Genomic DNA, 18,443 nt, shown 5'->3' with positions numbered 1-18,443 from the left:
ATAAATTATAAAATGATGCCACCTGAACTTCTTCAGTAGAAGATTGCACAAATTCATGATCTGAGCCAATTAAGACATCAAAACACAAGAGGTAACACCAGTCTGAGGTAAACACTAAAAGTTTAAAACTCCCAAGTATTTAACAAAAATTACCTGCTGACATTGATACACATATACTTAAGCTAACTTCATTTCTGTAAAAAGATCTGTTGCAGTCAGATACAAAATGTGTAAACACTGTGCACTGATTAGTAAGTAAAAATAAAAACAGTGAAGCCCCAAATTGTCAAGTCAGCCCTTTTAAAAAGTATATATACAAATCACAAGAAGAAGGCCCCCACTGTCTTTGGATCAGCTAAGGATTTCATTAGAAGAGGTCTCAGCTTCTTCACTGGGATGCTGGCTACCAGACAGGAATTCTGGAGGCAGGAGTTTAGAATGTCCATTCTCAGTAACTCGCTGGGTATAAAACAAGATATAAGCTTGGGCCTTGCATACTTCATCCATAGTGCACATGCTCAGCTTGGAATCATTGCAGTGTACCCAGAACCCTAGAGTGAAGCACAAAAATATATCTTAATGTTTACAAAGGAACTTTAGAAATTTCTAGTATAAGTGAAAACATGGATTTAAAGAGTTTCAGTGAGAGTTGAGGGTTTTTTTTTTTTTTTTGAAGGAAAAATAATTGTCTAGCCAATTTAGTTCTTTAAATTAGAAATACAGCTTGGGCAGTATGTTACTCGAATCACCTACCTTTGTCCTAGAAGTAATTTGAAGTTATAGAATCTGATTTGTTCACTCGACACTACCTTTAATTCCTGGTATAATCTTACCAGTTAATGCTTTCGCTGGTAATTATAAAGCAAATTGTGTACAACTCATGGTAATGTTAATTGCCTTCCTGGGTTATATGGACTTTTTGTCCATACCTCTTTTTTTAAGGTTCATGGAAGCAGTAAGCAAAAGTTTCAAGTTAGAACTTGAAATCAAAGTTGTTCCAAATATCTGTGATTCCCCAGTTCATTAGGTGCTCTGTTCTTTAACAAAACTAACTGAATTCAACCAGAAAACAGAGGACCTACTCTTGGAAGTGTGCCTTTTGCACTTTCTGACTTGTAACTAATGAGACCATCCTTACTATTTTATCTGTAACTAATGAGACCATCCTTACTATTTTATCCCTTCAGCCCTTACAAGACAAAACTACCACAGTCCTGCATCATAGAATACCCTATTTTCTGCACAAAACCCCCATTTTTTTTCCTTCTTGAAAGAAAACAAATCAAGTGGCTTTTCTTAAGATTAACTTAGTGTCTAGTTTAGAAATCTGTGAAGACTGAACCCTGGCTTCCGAAAGCCTACTCCAAGGTAAAATACTTTTTTTCATCTATACCTCCTTCAGAATTGTAACAGTAGGCAGTGTAGTGTCCTGAGCCAAATCCTTTCCCGTGGTGCATTACCACAGCAGATAAGTCATACAGAAAACATTCTGGTCTGAGGGACTTCAGGGATTCCCTGCAGCAATAGGGCTCCATGTTTAAGATTTCTTCAAAGCCAACATGAACACCAATCTTCTCTCGGTTATTACGTCCTGACCATCTGCAAACAAATTGGTAAAATTATCAACCAAGTCAAGGGACCATAACCACGTACCCGGTCCAAACTCATAGAAAACCTCAGACAGCATAGAGTACAATCCTATATAAAAAGTGTAAATAGTTAAATCCTTTCAATACTGAAGTTGGCTACAATAGAGGAATTTAGGCTTATTTACCAAACAAGTACAGTGAGGTTCTAAAATAAATTATTTGGCTTCTGTAGTTACAGGATAGTATAGGAAGAAAATTAACTTTCAGAAAAAATACAGCCTTATGGCATATTCCCCCTTTGAAGTGAGAAATTCAAGGCACCAAAGGGTTTTTAATTCTTTACTGTCTTGTCAATATTTTGAGGAGGATATCCCAGGACCTAGAATTTGTTCCTGGGAGACATAATCTGGATTTTTCTTGGCCAGGTATGGGGAAAAAAACAAACCCAAACAAAACAGGGATCTCTAATTCCTCAGAACACTTCAAGAGCTCTTCATACTTAAAAAAAAAACAAACTGACCCTTCCTGTGTGTAAGTCAGTATAATACCCATTAGTGACAAAACTCAGATATCGTCCCTATACTGTCAATTTCTCAGTCTGTTGGTCATGCTTCCCAGTACTGGATCTATGCATGTAAAGCAATGCTTTTATCATCAAATAGCATGAATTGGTGCTACAGGGGAAAAATAATGTAATCAATGGTAGTTCTTACAAGAGATTATAGTCCAGCTTCGAGTGCTATGGTACAATGACAAAAAACAGCTGAAAATGTAGTATCAATGTATTAAAACATGCAGTTAAGACAGTAGCAGGTTAAGTAAGGAGAAAGGCAAATAGGTTTTATGAAGAAAAAAAATGTGAAATGCTTAATTAGTAGGATGTAAAATTGTATGGAACTAAAGGTGAGACTTGCAAATTCTGTCACCTGCCATGCTCAAAGTCATGTCCCAGTCTTTCCCTACTAAGTGTATAGAGTCCTGCATCCAGTGCCCCTTTAATCTTAGTACGAAACATGTAAAATAATGGAACTTGCTTAGCCTAAGTTCCTATCATTCTCACTTTATCTCTTTTATCATACCATAAAATTCAAATCTTAATTTACTGAATGATGCTAAATACTTGTCAGTTGTCTAATTAGAAAATAATTTATTTCCATTGACAAGCAGGATCTTTTTGTCTGCTGATAAAAATACAGTAAAATGATAAAAGAACAAGATAACACTACACCAAAAGTCATGCTTTATTTCTGAGAGAGGGAATAGGACTAGGAGGCATACATGGGGAGCTTGTAAGGTATTAGAAATGTTCTGTTTCTTATGTTTCTTCTAAAGCTCTTGTGTGCCCCTCCCCAATCCCACTCTCCCTTTTATATGCCCTATATATTTTATATACTGGCAAATATAACAGTACATTTTTAATAGATGAAGAGAAAGGAAAAAGATAAATGTGGTGGTAAAGCAGCATAAAAATGGTCCCTGAATCAGAATATGGCATGGAAGCATCACAAATATTTTCAGCAGAAGATGGAAGGGAGGCAAATAGGTTTAAATTAAGGTGAGCTTCAAATGGCAGACTAAAGAGGCAATTATGAAAAACAGAAAGTTCTTCAATGATTTATAGTAGCCAATTAAATACCAGAAATTTAAACCCTTTTAATTCTATCTATAGAATCTCATATATGGTCTGACCTCTCCATGCTCCCTGGCCTTGCTACCTGGCCCTGGACAATGCTGTGCGTGCTAAGTCGCTTCAGTTGTGTTCAACTCCTTGCGACCCTATGAACTGTATGTAGCCCACCAGGCTCCTCTGTCCATGGGATTCTCCAGGCAAGAATACTGGAGTGGGTTGCCATGCCCTCCTCCAAGGGGATCTTCCCGACCCAGGGATCGAACCTGTGTCTCTTATGTCTCCTGCACTTGCAGGCAGGTTCTTTACCACTAGCACCACCTGGTAAGCCCCTGGACATAACAATTTTCTTGTTTTCATTCCACTTGATTTCACACACCCTGGCAGGTCTCACCCAGACTCTTCACTGAACCTTTTGTTGTGTACCCTTTCCTGTTCCTTCATACCTTTGTTCATGTTGTTCTCAGGCTAAAGTGTTCCTCCTGCATACACCCAATTCATTCACTTAGTATTTTGTACTATGTACTGAGCTCAGTTCTGGATTTTGGAATACAGGAATGAAATGACCACTGTCATTACTGAACTTCTGTTTAGGGGGAGAGAAACAGGTATTAATAAATCAACTATTGCAGATAGTTTTGCCAAGAAGCAAAAATAGGGTAGGTAATGTGACACTTAAGAGTTGGTGGTGCTACTTTTAAACAGGATGGTCAGGAAAGTCCTGAGATGACATATGAACTGAGATTTAAATTACATGAAGTCCCCTGTGCCATTAGGGAAGCTTTGGGAATGTTTAGATATCAGCTAATGCCTTCCTCTAGGGCTCTGATAAGTTCATTTTTATGTAGTTCGTGGTACTTAGTATTTCTACTTCATCATTATTTCTGTGACTGCTTGACTATAATCTTGAGGAAAAAAATTCTACCTTATATTCCCCCAAAATATGGAACAACATCAGGCATTTTCCAAGCATGAAGCAATTGGGTCAAATACTCTCAAGCTATAGATTTTAATTTTAAAATTTTGTACCTAAAACATGCTGAATATTAAACACTATAAGCAGAGACTAGGAGAATAATCTACTGTGCAAACCAAAATGCAAGGAGTCTGCTATCAGCAATGTATTCTACAAGGGAAGATAACAGTATCAGAAGGATAGTTACTGAACATGTTGTCTATGATTAGGGCTAGAGATAATGACAGAATTTTTTCTCCTTAAAAAAAAAAAAAAAGCAGACATAGATAAGTCTCCCAGTCAAGTATTAAACTTTATTCTACTACTAACCTGAATCGTTTGAGATGGAGTCTGAGAACCTGAGGTAGGTGGCAAATCATAAGCTGTTTTTGTGCTTCTGTGAGTAGAACTGGTTTTGAGGAAAACCTTCTACGTTTTGCTATGATATCAAAGACAGAATGAGATGCAAATTTAAGGATACAATGAAATGCTTGAGTAAACTCAAAATAATCCAAGCTTGTATTATCCATTAAACATCTACTGAGTTATAGGCATTATATAGGGCTAAATATAAAGGCATGGCCTTGCTCAAGACACTCAAAATCATGTAAAAGAAAGCAAAAATGAAGTCGCTCAGTCATATCCAATTCTTTGTGACCCCATGGACTGTAGCCCCCATGGACAGGTCCTCTGTCCATGGGATTCTCCAGGCAAGAATACTGGAGTGGGTTGCCATTTCCTTCTCCAGGGGATCATTCCGACCCAGGAATCAAACTCAGGTCTCCCACACTGCAGGCAGATTCTTTACCATCTGAAACACCGGGGAATCCCACAATCATGTAAACCACACACACAAAACTTATGAGCTAGTCAAGGCAGACAGGTAAACAAGTACAGTTGACCCTTGAACAACAAAGGCTTGGACTACATGGGTCCACTAACATGCAGATTTTTAGTTTTTTAAATCACAGTTGACACAGTTGACTGTATGTTTCGCACACACAGATTCAACAAACCATGGATTGGGTTGGTTCAATCTGTAGATGTGAAATCTTCAGGGATGGTTTGGCAGATTGGCAGATTTTAGGATAACCGGGTGTGCCTAGAACCAATCCCCCACATACACTGTACACGATTTAATGTGGTCCTAAAATAAGGCAACAGAAAGATATAGTGCTATAATATTTTTAAATGGATTTGGTTATGCCAACTAAAAGGAAAATTACTCCCTAAACACATACTTTAATATACTCTTACCAAAGTCTAATCAATCATGGTCAGTTTACTTCTTGAGGCTAATCAGGATCCCATGAACATGGAACCTTCCTGCCCAGAGCACTCCTCCCCGCTTCCTGGAGATCCAACCCAGCACCGCCTGAGAAAGCAAGCCTTGATTAGCTGAGATCTCCCTCAGTGTCTTGCTATTCTAGTACCAGATCTCAAACAAGGGGAACTGAGGATTCTTTTTACCCTCTACTATCTCTAGAGGTCGTCCTATGGACCTTGTGCTGCAGCTTCTCTCTAGGCCATTGCCTACCAAAGTTTGCTCCTGATGTCCAGGAGCTATCCTTCAACTTGTACATCAACCACAACTCCAGCCACAGGAGAAGCTGCTTCTTATAGGAAGTGGAATCAGTCCACCATGAGGCTGTCCTCTAACCCAACTCCTCTTTCCACCAGAAGTCTTTCCTCCAGGTCTATGCTCTGGAGATCCAGGTATCAGACTGTTGCAGGATCTTAGGGACTTAACTTTGGGTTGTCTCCCAGAATATATGGTACAAGTATAGCTAGACAAAGCATGTTAACTCCTTGAATTATAGTTTTAAACATTTGCCATTATAGATTAAATTCAAGCAGCTCTTTTAGGCCTTTATTTGGTGGACCCAGCAGATATAAACATGTTATAATTTTCTGCATTTATTTCCATATCTTTCTACTCCCAGATTTGGTGAAGAAAACATCTAGGACGGTTCACATTTATGTTCAAGAAAATAAACACTATACACACTTTATCAATAAAGGTTTATTTTCTTCTAATCTTATAAATATTAGGCTCTTCTTTACAACAGATTTCATAATAGGCAGCACTCAGAAGACAATGTTGGTATAAGTTGTTTTGGAACATCATCAACTTATATGCCATTCTTTCAATGCTGGAACAGCCACTGTTTCTTTTATGTTACCTTAGGAGTTTATTATCTAACCCCCTGCTGCTGCTAAGTTGCTTCAGTCGTGTCCGACCCTGTGCAACCCCATAGACGGCAGCCCACCAGGCCCCGCCATCCCTGGGATTCTCCAGGCAAGAACACTGGAGTGGGTTGCCATTTCTTCCTCCAATGCATGAAAGTGAAAAGTGAAAGTGAAGTCGCTCAGTCGCGTCCGACTCATAGCGACCCCATAGACTGCAGCCCACCAGGCTCCTCTGTCCATGGGATATTCCAGGCAAGAGTACTGGAGTGGGGTGCCATTGCCTTCTCCCTCTAACCCCCTAGAGTCTAGAGTCATTTTTTTTCAGACATGGAGATTAAGGAGAATATCTGCAAATATATAGTATAAACATTTAAAATGCCATGTACTACACATTGATAAAGAAACCGGAAGAAGATGTAGCAGATCTGATGTGGTTTTATCTACCATTTCTCTGGAGGAGGATGCTTCTGTTTAATTGAAATGGCTGTTTCATCCCCCAGTGCTGGGTTCCTATGCTCACTTTCATTAGAGAGCTTATCACAGTAGACCTTGTCTATCTGTTTTCTCCATTAGGTATGTGAGCATCTTGAAAGTGTCTTTCCTCTTTCCACAATGACTAGAACAATGACTAATTATAGAAGAGGCAGTCAATGGATGGTTTTTTAATAAATCTTTGTTTTTATGAAACCAATGTCCATCACAGCAGTCCAGCAATGTATATTATTTCCTATTTTATAAGTATGTATACACACACATATACATATGTTATCTATGTATCAATGTTTTGATGTGCACCAAAAAGACTCATAAAGCAATCATTTCATTCAGTACTAAATACCTTTTACTATTCCCCTTCACTACTTTATTCTGCTGCTGCTGCTGCTAAGTTGCTTCAGTCGTGTCCAACTCTTCACGACCCCATGGACTGCAGCCTACCAGGCTCCTCCGTCTGTGGGATTTTCCAGGCAAGAGTACTGGAGTGGGGTGCCATCGCCTTCTCTGACTTTATTCTACTCACACATTAAATTTTATCTTATGAATCCTTTCTACAACTTACTATAGGATCAAAAATATTTTAATGTCATCAATAAGGCAAAACAAACATGTAGTTCACAAACATCAATTAAAAAGAAATATGTAGCCCAAGTTTCTTTTGATAAACAGTTTATTTCTATACCTGCTACTTACAGAATTTCTTCCAGTTTCCCCTCATTGGTGTTTCTCTTTGCTAACCTTAGAAAAACAAAGAGAATATACAGCCTCTACTTACAATTACACTGGTCACACACGTAGATTTTTCCTTCTAAAGCTTCGGTTTCTGTGAACTTAGCCAACATTTCAGTAACCAGACACGGCTGGGAAGCACTATCTTTTCCACTGCATTGGTATCTTTCTGGGAATTCCAGTGACAAGTCCCAGAAAGGTTCTATGGTATTTGACTTGCTGTCACATGCAAGACATGTAACCTGCAAATAAAAATATTAGTTTCTCAGATTACAATCCTTCTGTCAAAATATTTACTCCTTTCACTAGAAGTCATTACCTGTAAATAAGCTTTTCTTCTGAAAATGTACTATCAGAATTCTGAATGATCTGCTTTATATTATTTTCAGGGAATAATATTTTTCTTCCATAAATACACTATGCATTGATGGGCTTTAACTATGAGGCATTCAAAAAGCTCTAAGGGCTTTTTTTAACTAAGTTCAGTCAAGTCTGAATTTAGTAAAAAAAAAAACAAACAAACTATGGGCTCACTTAATTAGATACACACTGTGTGTATATATATATGTGTGTGTGTGTGTGTCTATACATAAAATATATATTTATATACATTTAATGTGCTTAGATTATTAGACTTGAGTTTCTTTGCCCTTTTCCTTTCTCATCTTTCACTGATGGGTTTTCTCTTCCCAAATCCCCATAACTTCTTAACCATAATGCAAGTAAAATGCTATTAGTATATTTTTATATGCAAATTTAAAAATATAGCATACTTTTATATTAGTACATTAGCATATACAGATTTTGAAGCCCTACCAACTAATAATTTCAAAAGATAGTATATATAAAATACTTATAAATATTTCTACTTAAAGCAAACAGCACTACATTAAAATCCTAATCAAAATATAGGAACCTCAAAGAACAGGAGGCCTTTCTGACATAGGAAATATAGTAACTGGAAAAGGAAAGAATAACTTTGGTAAAGCATTCAGCAGGATTTAATGCCAACACTGCCCATAACTGAAGACAGACTTTAAAGATCTAATAATCCACATGATATGAAATATTACTAAACTCTTTCACAAAAGCTATATTTCTGGAACACACAACAAAATAAAAAAGCCAATTGTAATTTACATTTTAAATTAATACACTGACACAAAGAAAAGAAGAATACCCCTAGTGTTAATAGTTTGGGGACTCACTAGGACCAAGGTTTGACCTTTTGAGAACAGTTTCTTGAATATGGCAGGTTAAAAAAGCCATTCCAGCAACCAACCTCTGAATCTTCTGAAATGACCAATTTTCTAAGTATTTATTACACATTAGAAAGGAAGAGAGCAAAGTGCTGGTATAACAACTTTTATTAAATTTAAAATTCATCCATAAAGGAAAAAAACAAGTACATACACTCTCACATTGTTCAAAACATGAAATGGTAACTTTCTGGAAAGGAATCTGCAACCACATATCAAAAGTACTACCCTTTGACAAAGTAATTCGTCTGTCTTAAGGAAATCATTAGAAAAACTGTAGTAATTGATTGTGACATTATAATAATGGAAAAATTGGAAATAGTTTAGAAGTCAACAATAGGGGAATGGTTAAAAAAATTATGGTATATACATTTGCTGGACACTGAAATGTGAAAAAAATGACCAAATATTTTAATGACTATGAAAAATCCTTAATTATTAAATAAAGTGGAAAAAGAAGCAGGTAAATTCAACATGACCATATAATTAGGGCAAAAATATATATAAATATTCAGAAAAAAACCAGAAGGAAGCATACCAAAATAGTCATAGTTTTATGTGTGGGTTGTGTGGAGTTCTGGGACTAATGTATGATTTTCTTCTTTTCTTCTACACAGATTTACTGTACTATATAGGTTTTCCATATGGTATATATCACTTTTATTTATAATTGTGTATTTTAAACTTTTGCATAAAAAGTTAAAAATGACAGAGAAAGATGATAGGAAAATAATATTGCATGCAACCCCCAAAACCACAACTCATATTTGCTAAGTCACACAATGTAGAATCTAGACAATTCTGAAACATGAAGTGAAATAAACTTCATAGAAATATATAAACTATTCAACTGAATATGTGTATAGTGACTCAACTGCCTCAGTTAAAAAATAACAACACACACATTTTTTTAAAGTTCTATGCTCTAGAAAAGTAGAGAGCTGATGTCTAGTAATGTCCCAAGAGTCTACTCATTCTAGAGAATCATTAGATGGAAGATTCTGGTTCTGTGACTGTCACAAAGGGAAATTTTTACAGCTGTAATTAAAATAAAGGAAAACCATTTAGGATCTTTCTAAATAAAACAACATCTATTTACCTTAAAACTTCCCTATCTACCCGTTCAAGTTTTCAGTCCTTGCTCCCTTTGGTTTTATAGGAAATCTTCTAGGGCTACTTTCTTAGTTCCTGAAACTACTGAAGTGTGCACTGAAACCATTCCTGGTACAAAAGTATCTCCAAATCTGTTCCTTGTGTAATTAAACTCCTCATCTCAACCCTCAGAGAATGAAAGCAATATTATTAACCTAAGAAGCTCTGTTTCCTAATTCCCGCCCCACCCCCATCATAAAGCTTTAATACTACTTCCAATGACTCATGAAGGTGAAACAACTGTTGGAGTGAACTGACGTCTTCATACATACTTGTAAAAGTGATCTAATGTGACCTGAGAACAGTACTAACGCTAACATATTAGCTATACAGAGCATATGCATTTTTTAGGCTTCACTTTATGAATTCCCCAAGATGACAATAAGACTTTTTAAAAATCCATACCTGACTAAGAAGCTGTCCATGAAAAATGTTATTCACAACATTCAGAACCTGCTTGATAAGTTTCCTTTGAGAAGTAGGGATAAGAGCTGGTGACCTGGTCCCAGTTGTCTCTAGTTCATGTTGTATTTTATCCAAAAGCTCACAAAGAAATTCCTGAGCATCTTGTTGGCCATAACCACGAAAAGCAGGAATTAATCTCCATACTGAGTGTAGCATAGCAAACGGTGAGACCAAGGCCCACTTTCCAGACCACATGACTTGGAACAAAGTATGCAATTCATGACAAAGAGAAATGTATTGTGAACTTGGCTCCCTTGGCTGAATAAGTTCCATCTTGCTACTCGTTGGTGCTCCGCCACTTAGTCCTGATGATAAACTTGGATGTCTGAAGCACACAGAGTAGGGCTCTTTTTCTTGACATTCATTCATTTGATACACTGTATCTGTAACTGGAGGATGCTTATAAGATGATCTTGTTTTATCACTAGCTGTCACAGCCAGCCATTGGTTCAGATCAAGTTTTAAAAAACATTGGCGAAAAATAAGTAAATGACTCAATACTTGGAGAACAGAATTCATATAGCAAGTATTTCCCAAATTTCTCAGTCCTGTTACACCAGGAGTTACTGTTGGCCTTTGTTTAATAGAGGAGTCACTAGCTTTTTTCAATCTTACATCTTCTGAGGTAGATACTACTTTATCTTTTGCTGGCAGTGCTGAGGTTTGCAGCTGTACAGGAACTATTTCTACTGTGGTGGACTGAGCTAGAGCTTGTAAACGTAAACTCTTTCTGGGAGGCATACTTTCCAATTCTGCTTTAGCTTGATGTTCTAATAGTTCTTGTCGTCTTTTCTTCTCCTCTCTTTTTGCTAATTTCTCCTGAAATTGTTCTTGCCTTTTTCTTCCAATGGGTGACTGCTCAAACCAAGTTCGAAAGATTTTACCCATGAGTATCCTTCTCCTGTGCCAAAGAGCAGTATACATTTGATCTTCATGTTGAAGCAGAGATTGGGTGCCATCATGTAAGAAATAGGAATCATCACTTGTACCCATAGACCGTAAAACCCTTCCACTACGAGTGGTACAGTGATAATTTTGATTTTTGATTGCACTTAATGTACTTCGTAGTAACTTTAGGTCTCCAGTTGCATTATCATTAAGAACATAATCATCACAAAGGTAACAAAAAACATACATCTCATTCACCTCCAATGCAACAGGATGACTGCTTTCTTGAAAGTGCCCGAGTGCATGTTCTTCGATATATCTTCCACAGGCAACATGAGAACAGCTAAGGCAAGCCCAAATCGACTCAGTTGTATTGCAGTCCACACAATGCCATTTCTGCGGGTTGAAGATGGAATGGTCCTGAGCAAGCCGCAACTGCCCAATGTGTTGGCACTTATCCATTGTTAGCATTTATTTAGTCTAGCTGAGGAATACATAATCCAAACAACTCTCTGTTGACAACACTGGAAGCATCTGAAAACTAAGAACAATGTCAATTTTTAATAAAAGAAAAACAAAAAGCCAATATTTTTCTTTTTACAAGGTATTTTTCCAGGAATTATTTTATTTTTCCAGGAATAATTTTGTTAATTTGCTCTCACTGGTCCTAATATCTGGGCTGCCTGTCATAATACCAAAGGCAATTCTCACTTTTAATTTACACTGCTACTGCTGCTGCTAAGTCGCTTCAGTCATGTCCGACTCTGTGTGACCCCATAGATGGCAGCCCACCAGGCTCCCCTGTCCCTGGGATTCTCCAGGCAAGAACACTGGAGTGGGTTGCCATTTCCTTCTCCAATGCATGAAAGTGAAAACTGAAAGTGAAGTTGCTCAGTCGTGTCCGACTCTTAGCGACCCCATGGACTGCAGCCTACCAGGCTCTTCTGCCCATGGGATTTTCCAGGCAAGAGTACTGGACTTCACTAATCTCTCATCCGCCTTGCTCTGAAAGAACACATACATTACTTGCTCTGACGGTTCCTTTTCAAAAACATTGTTTTCAATTTTATGCTACCATCTACTGGTAAAGAATGGGTAGTGACCACTTTCCACATTCCATTTACCAACTGTCATTCCTTTTTCTTAAAAATTGGGACTGGCAAGACCTAAATACATCTTACTAATATCTACATTTCAAGAGCCCTAAGTGGAGTTACTAAAATATAATCATAGTTATAAGCATGGGGTCTGAAGTAGAAAAACTTACGTTTGAATGTTACCTCTGTCACATACTGCTTTATATCTGACTTGAGCAAACAGTTTAACTTCTCTAAACTTCATCTGTGAAACAGGGAAAATCATACCACCTTCACTGAATTGTTAAAGGACTGAGATAACCAAATATCTGGCACATAGCAAATGTTCAGTAAACAATTAATATTGACACACATCTATAGTGAATAAATCAATATTACACTGATTTATTTAAATAATATTAAATATTCTAATTTTAAATACTATTTAAAATTTGGCTTTCCAGTAGTATACCCATAATGACCTTTATTTAATTCATGGCTCTGTAACATACTCTGATTTGATAGACTTAAGAAAAGAGAAAAAAGACTTAAGAAAAGAGAAAAGTATTCTCCCCTTCTGTCTTTTGTGTTTGACTAGACTCTGAGGAATGTGCAAGGATGTATAAGGAAATAACAAGAAAAAAAGGAAAAATAAGAAATCAGTGGCAATATAACGATCTTTTACATTCTTGCATGCCTAAACATTATATGAAATTAGAGGCTTACTCCAAAAAACAAACCCACAATCCCAAAACCCCAATATAATAAAACAAATCTGATCTTGATCAAACTTGTTCCTTTATCAATTAAAGGAACATATCTGCCACCTGTACCTAAAAACAATAAAACAAAATCTAGTTAAAAAGTAGGACATCATGAAATGTTTTCTTCACTGATTTAAACATAAATTGAACACGAACTTTGGGCTGCAGTTGGGGATCTAGATATAGAATACTCAGAACATTGTGTGCAGCATGATCAATGTTTTGGATTTTTTAGGACAGCAGCATGAATTTCAACGGTACTTGCAGATGCCACCTCCAGGTCCTAAGAAAATTGCAAAGGAAAAGCTGACTTTTGGTTTCTTTCCACCTCTTTGCTTGTAAAATGTCTTAGCAATCAGATACTCCTACCTACCACAATTTCTTCACTTTTAGATACAGGGTATGTCAAGCATAGATTTAAAATGACCAACCCCAGACCTCACATGTGCGCTCCAGATTTCCTGAGGTCCAAAATCCGTTCAAATATAGTATTTTATTTGAGTAAGCAAACAACAATAGTTGCTATTGGCAAAAGTAAGACATCGGTGATTAATACGCTCCATCATCCTAAATCCTTCTAGGTCCTGAGGTTAATAATCCTGAGATCATACTTGTCTCCAATCTCTCTCTCTCCCCACACACCAATCCTTAAGTAAAAATATTTGGTTCTACTGTCAAAATATATCTAGAATCTGAGTACTTATTATCTCTACTGTTTCACCCTGAATCCTTACACAGTCAGCAAAAAGAAGATCTGGAGCTGACCATAGTTCAGATCATCAGCTCCTTACTGCAAAATTCAGGCTTAAATTGAAGAAAGGGAAAACCACTAGGCCGTTCAGGTATGACCTAAATCAAACCACTTACGATTATACAGTGGAGGTGACAAATAGATTCAAGGGATTAGATCTGGTAGACAGATCTGAAGAATCTGCCTGAAGAATTATGGATGGAGGTTTATAACCTTGTACAGGTAGTGGTGATCAAAACCATTCCTAAGAAAAATATGCAAGAAGGCAAAGTAGTTGCTTGAGGAGACTATACAAATGGCTGAGGAAAGAAGAAAAGTGAAAGGCAAGGGAAAAAGGGAAAGATATACTCAAATGAATGCAGAGTTCCAGAGAACAGCAAGGAGAGATAAGAAACCCTTCTTAAATGAAAAATATGAAGAAATAGAAGAAAACAACAGAATGGGAAAGACTAGAGATTTCTTTACAAAAACTGGAGATACCAAGGGAACATTTCATGCAAGGATGGGCATGATAAACGACAGAAATCATCAAGGACCTAACAGAAGCAGAAGAGATTAAGAAGAGGTGGCAAGAATACACAGAAGAACTATACGAAACAAGTCTTAATGACCTGGAAAACCACAATGGTGTGGTCACTCACCTAGAGCCAGACATCCTGGAATGTGAGCAAGTGGGCCTTAGAGAGTATTACTATGAACAAAGCTAGTGGAAGTGATGTAATTCTATCTGAGTTATTTAAAATCCTAAAAGATAATGCTATTAAAGTGCTGCACTCAGTATGTCAGGAAATTTGGAAAATTCAGCAGTGGCCACAGGACTGAAAAAGGTCAGTTTTCATTTCAATCCCAAAGAAGGGCAAGGCCAAACAATGTTCAAATTACCATATGATTGCTTTCATTTCACATGCTGGCAAGGTATGCTCAAAATCCTTCAAGCTAAGCTTCAGCAGTACATGAACTGAGAAATTCCAGATGTATAAGCTGGGTTTTGAAGAGATAGAGGAACCAGAGATCAAACTGCCAACATTCATGGGATCATGGAGAAAGCAAGAGTTCCAGAAAAACATCTACTTCTGCTTCATTGACTATGCTAAAGCTTCTGACTGTGGATCATAACAAACTGTGGAAAATTCTTAAAGAGATGGGAATACCAGACCACCTTACCTGTCTTCAGAGAAACTTGTATGTGGGTCAAAAAGCATCAGTTAGAACCAGACATGGAACAAGTGACTGGTTCAAAATTGAGAAAGGAGTATGACAAGGCTGTATATTGTTACCCTATTAAACTTACATGCAGAGTACAATATGTAAAATGCCAGTCTGGATGAATCACAAGCCGGAATCAAGATGGCTGGGAGAAATATCAACAACTTCCGATATGCAGATGATATGCAGACTCTAACAACAGAAAGTGAAAAGGAACTAAAGAGCTTCTTGATGAAGAGGAGAGTGAAAAAGCTGGCTTAAAACTCAACATTCAAAAAACTAGGATCATGGCATCCAGTCCTAATACTTCAAGGCAAATCAAAGGGGAAATCAAAGTGGGAGCAGTGACAGATTTTAGTTTTTTGGGCTCTGAAATCACTATGGACAGCGACTGCAGCCATGAAATTAAAAGATGCTTGCTCCTTCGAAGGAAAGCTATGACAAACCTAGACCGTATATTAAAAAGCAGAGACATCACTTTGCCAACAAAAGTCCATATAGTCAAAGCTATGGTTTTTCCAGTAGTCACGTATGCATATGAGAGTTGGACCATAAAGAAGGCTGAGTGCTGAAGAAGTGATACTTCTGAACTGCTGTGCTGGAAAAGACTCTTGAGAGTCCTCTGGACTGCAAGGAGATCAAACAGTCAATCAGAAAGGAAATGAATCCTGAATATTCATTGGAAGAACTGATGCTGAAGCTCCAATACTTTGGCCATCTGGTGCAAAGAGCCAACTCACCTTTTCCACCTGGAGAAAACTCTGATGCTGGGAAAGATGAGAGGCAAAGGAGAATGGGGCAGCAGAGGACAAGATGGTTAGATAGCATCACTGACTCAACAGACAGGAATCTGAGCAAACTCCAGGAGACAATGGAGGACAGAAGAGTCTGGCATGCTGTAGTCCATGGGGTCTCAAAGAATTAGTCACAACTTAGTGACTGAACACCACCACCGCCACTACCACTCTGGACAAAGCCAAAGTCAAGTGGATTACTGCAGTTAGGCTCCTAGTGGTCTCCCATTTTTGAAACTTGCTGCCACTGAAAGTATACTCTGCACAGAGCAGCAGCACACTTTATCTTTAGACCCAAACAATGGGGGCCCATGACACTTTAGGGGGCTCTCCTGACTGTTCCTCATTATGTGCAGTCAGCAGAGTAAAGAGGATGTGGCCATCTGGAACAAGAATACATTCCAAACTTCCCTTTTAACTGCTACTTGGGACCTGGAGAATTCTCTGCCTGAATCATTCCCAAAGCCTGCTTCCACGGTCTACAAGGGGCAGTGAGAAGCCACTCTAGAATTCTATAAAGAACAATGACACCATCAGATACGTAGGTACAGAGGGATCTGAATGGCAGATCTAGAGGAAGGATGAGTACGATTAAAGGAGACTTCTATTCCAGATATTACAAGGATATTAAAGATGTAGCACTGCTGAAGCCAAGATGGAAGCAGAGGTAGATCAGTGCAGATCAAACATTGGTTGAAAGAACTGACTCAATATGGAGGTCAAGAGAAGAACCTAGGGTTATTTTTTATTTGAAAGGGATCACAAAAAGAACACAGAGAAAATTTTGTTAAACACATTTCTGGCAAGTCACAGACAATAATTATCAGTTCAACTTCTTGCAGAGATGAAGTGGGAAATGCTGTTTACACTCAAAGAAAATTTCTTCATTCTTAAACTATTACTTTATATATTTATTTTTTATTTTGCCACACATGCGGCATATAGGATCTTAACTCCCTGACCAAGGACTGAACCCACATCCCCTGAATTGGAAGTGCGGAGTCTTAACCACTGGACCACCAGGGAAGTCCCTCATTCTGAAATTTTAAAGAGGTGGTATGAGTTGATATCTTGCAGAACATTCAGAAAATAAGGCTCAAAAAAAAAAAAGCCTAGAGAAGAAAATATATGTATATATACACACATATATTCATTCATTCACTTTTGGGTTGTCTCGGACCCTGAGATAAATTACTGTAAATTATTTTATTAATCCATATTTTACATTCCTCAAAATAATGAATGTGTTACTTGTATACGTTTTAAGTAGGAAAGATAGTGCTAAATTATAAACTAGTCTCTTTACTTCCTTCTCCTCTATATCTTGCAAATACATTCTCTTAGTTAACAAGGAATTTGTCAATTTCATTACAGTTGTTACTAAAAAATCTATTTAGATGATGGCAAAGCCCCTGACCTTCAACAGGAAGTTGCCAATAATCAAACAGCATGATTGCATTTGATGCAAAATTGTCAAAATGGTGAAATGTTGATCAGATGCCACCTCTCTGAGAGGCTATATAGCAGGGAAGGTCTCACAGCAGAGCAGAGAGCCCTAAGAAATCCAAATGCCTCGGGGTTGGGTTGCGGGCTCTGAGCGGCCCCTGCCCTATGGCAACAGTAGTTCTAGGGGTGACACCATGGGTCCTGAACGTATCTTCCCCAATCAGACTGAGGAACTGGGGCCACATCAGGGCCCCACGGAAGGCACTGGGGATTGGAGCAGTGAGGAACCAGAGGAAGAACAAGAGGAAGCAGGGGCAGGACCAGCTGGCTACTCCTACCAGCCTCTGAACCAAGATCCTGAACAAGAGGAGGTGGAACTGGCACCAGTGGGGGATGGAGAAGATGCAGTTGCTGATATCAAGGATCGGACCCAGGCCCTGGGGCTTCATTTGCCGGACCCACCACTAGAAAGTGAGGACGAAGATGAGCAGGGAGCTACAGCATTGAACCACCACAGCTCTATTCCCATGGACCCAGAACATGTAGAGCTGGTGAAAAGGACAATGGCTGGTATAAGCCTGCCTGCACCAGGGGTTCCTGCCTGGGCTCGCGAGCTATCAGATGCCCAGTGGGAAGACGTGGTACAGAAGGCCCTCCAAGCCCGGCAGGCCGCCCCTGCCTGGAAGTGACCACCCTGAGAGCTGCCCTAACTCCCTGCATTCCAGGCCAGAACCAGCACAGGACTGAACATATCCTGGTGTCACATTCATCTCCATCCTCCCCAGCTCCCCTCCACATCAAGGCAAATCAGACTTCTTCTCAGAGACCCACTTTATTCAGTTCTGTACATATGGGGACATCGGCCCAAGCCCAACCCACCGTAGCATGTATCACTTTGTGGAGAATAAAGCACCCTATGTACACAGCCAAAAAAAAAAAAGAAATCCAAATGCCTGAGTTTAACACAAGCATTTACGTTCCACATACCTGTTTTCTTATCTGTAAAATAACAGTGGTAATAATAGCAACAGGTTGATGAGGGAAATAGGGAAATTTA

At 38.3% G+C, this 18,443-nt stretch overlaps 1 protein-coding gene and 1 pseudogene across 2 annotated transcripts; one reads left to right on the top strand and one right to left on the bottom strand.

Moving 5' to 3' along the window:
- Positions 1-92: 92 nt before the first annotated feature.
- Positions 93-11,890, bottom strand: USP44 (ubiquitin specific peptidase 44). The gene is made up of 5 exons (XM_010857995.1): positions 10,402-11,890; positions 7,632-7,827; positions 4,502-4,610; positions 1,394-1,599; positions 93-551 (listed from the first exon to the last, which is right to left on the bottom strand). Exons 1-5 carry the CDS (start codon positions 11,818-11,820, stop codon positions 352-354), a joined length of 2,130 nt encoding a protein of 709 aa, XP_010856297.1. The 5' UTR covers positions 11,821-11,890; the 3' UTR covers positions 93-351.
- Positions 11,891-17,520: 5,630 nt separating this feature from the next.
- Positions 17,521-18,233, top strand: LOC105001620 (annotated as a pseudogene). The gene has a single exon (XR_826889.1). The product of XR_826889.1 is annotated as a male-enhanced antigen 1 pseudogene (transcript).
- The last annotated feature ends 210 nt before the right edge of the window (positions 18,234-18,443 follow it).

This window comes from Bison bison, unplaced genomic scaffold (genome assembly GCF_000754665.1).
Source record: "Bison bison bison isolate TAMUID 2011002044 unplaced genomic scaffold, Bison_UMD1.0 scf7180017864383, whole genome shotgun sequence".
NCBI lineage: Eukaryota > Metazoa > Chordata > Mammalia > Artiodactyla > Bovidae > Bison > Bison bison.
Note: the sequence above shows the minus strand (reverse complement) of the source record. Positions and strands in the feature narration are given on the sequence as shown.

Excerpts from the sequence above, each read along its gene's own strand:
- USP44 (XM_010857995.1), bottom strand. The coding sequence starts at position 11,820 with ATGCTAACAATGGATAAGTGCCAACACATTGGGCAGTTGCGGCTTGCT. Across the intron at positions 7,828-10,401 it reads ATGGACAGCTTCTTAGTCAG|GTTACATGTCTTGCATGTGA; the intron begins GTATGGATTTTT and ends TTTTATTTGCAG. Across the intron at positions 552-1,393 it reads CTGTTACAATTCTGAAGGAG|GGTTCTGGGTACACTGCAAT; the intron begins GTATAGATGAAA and ends GCTTCACTCTAG.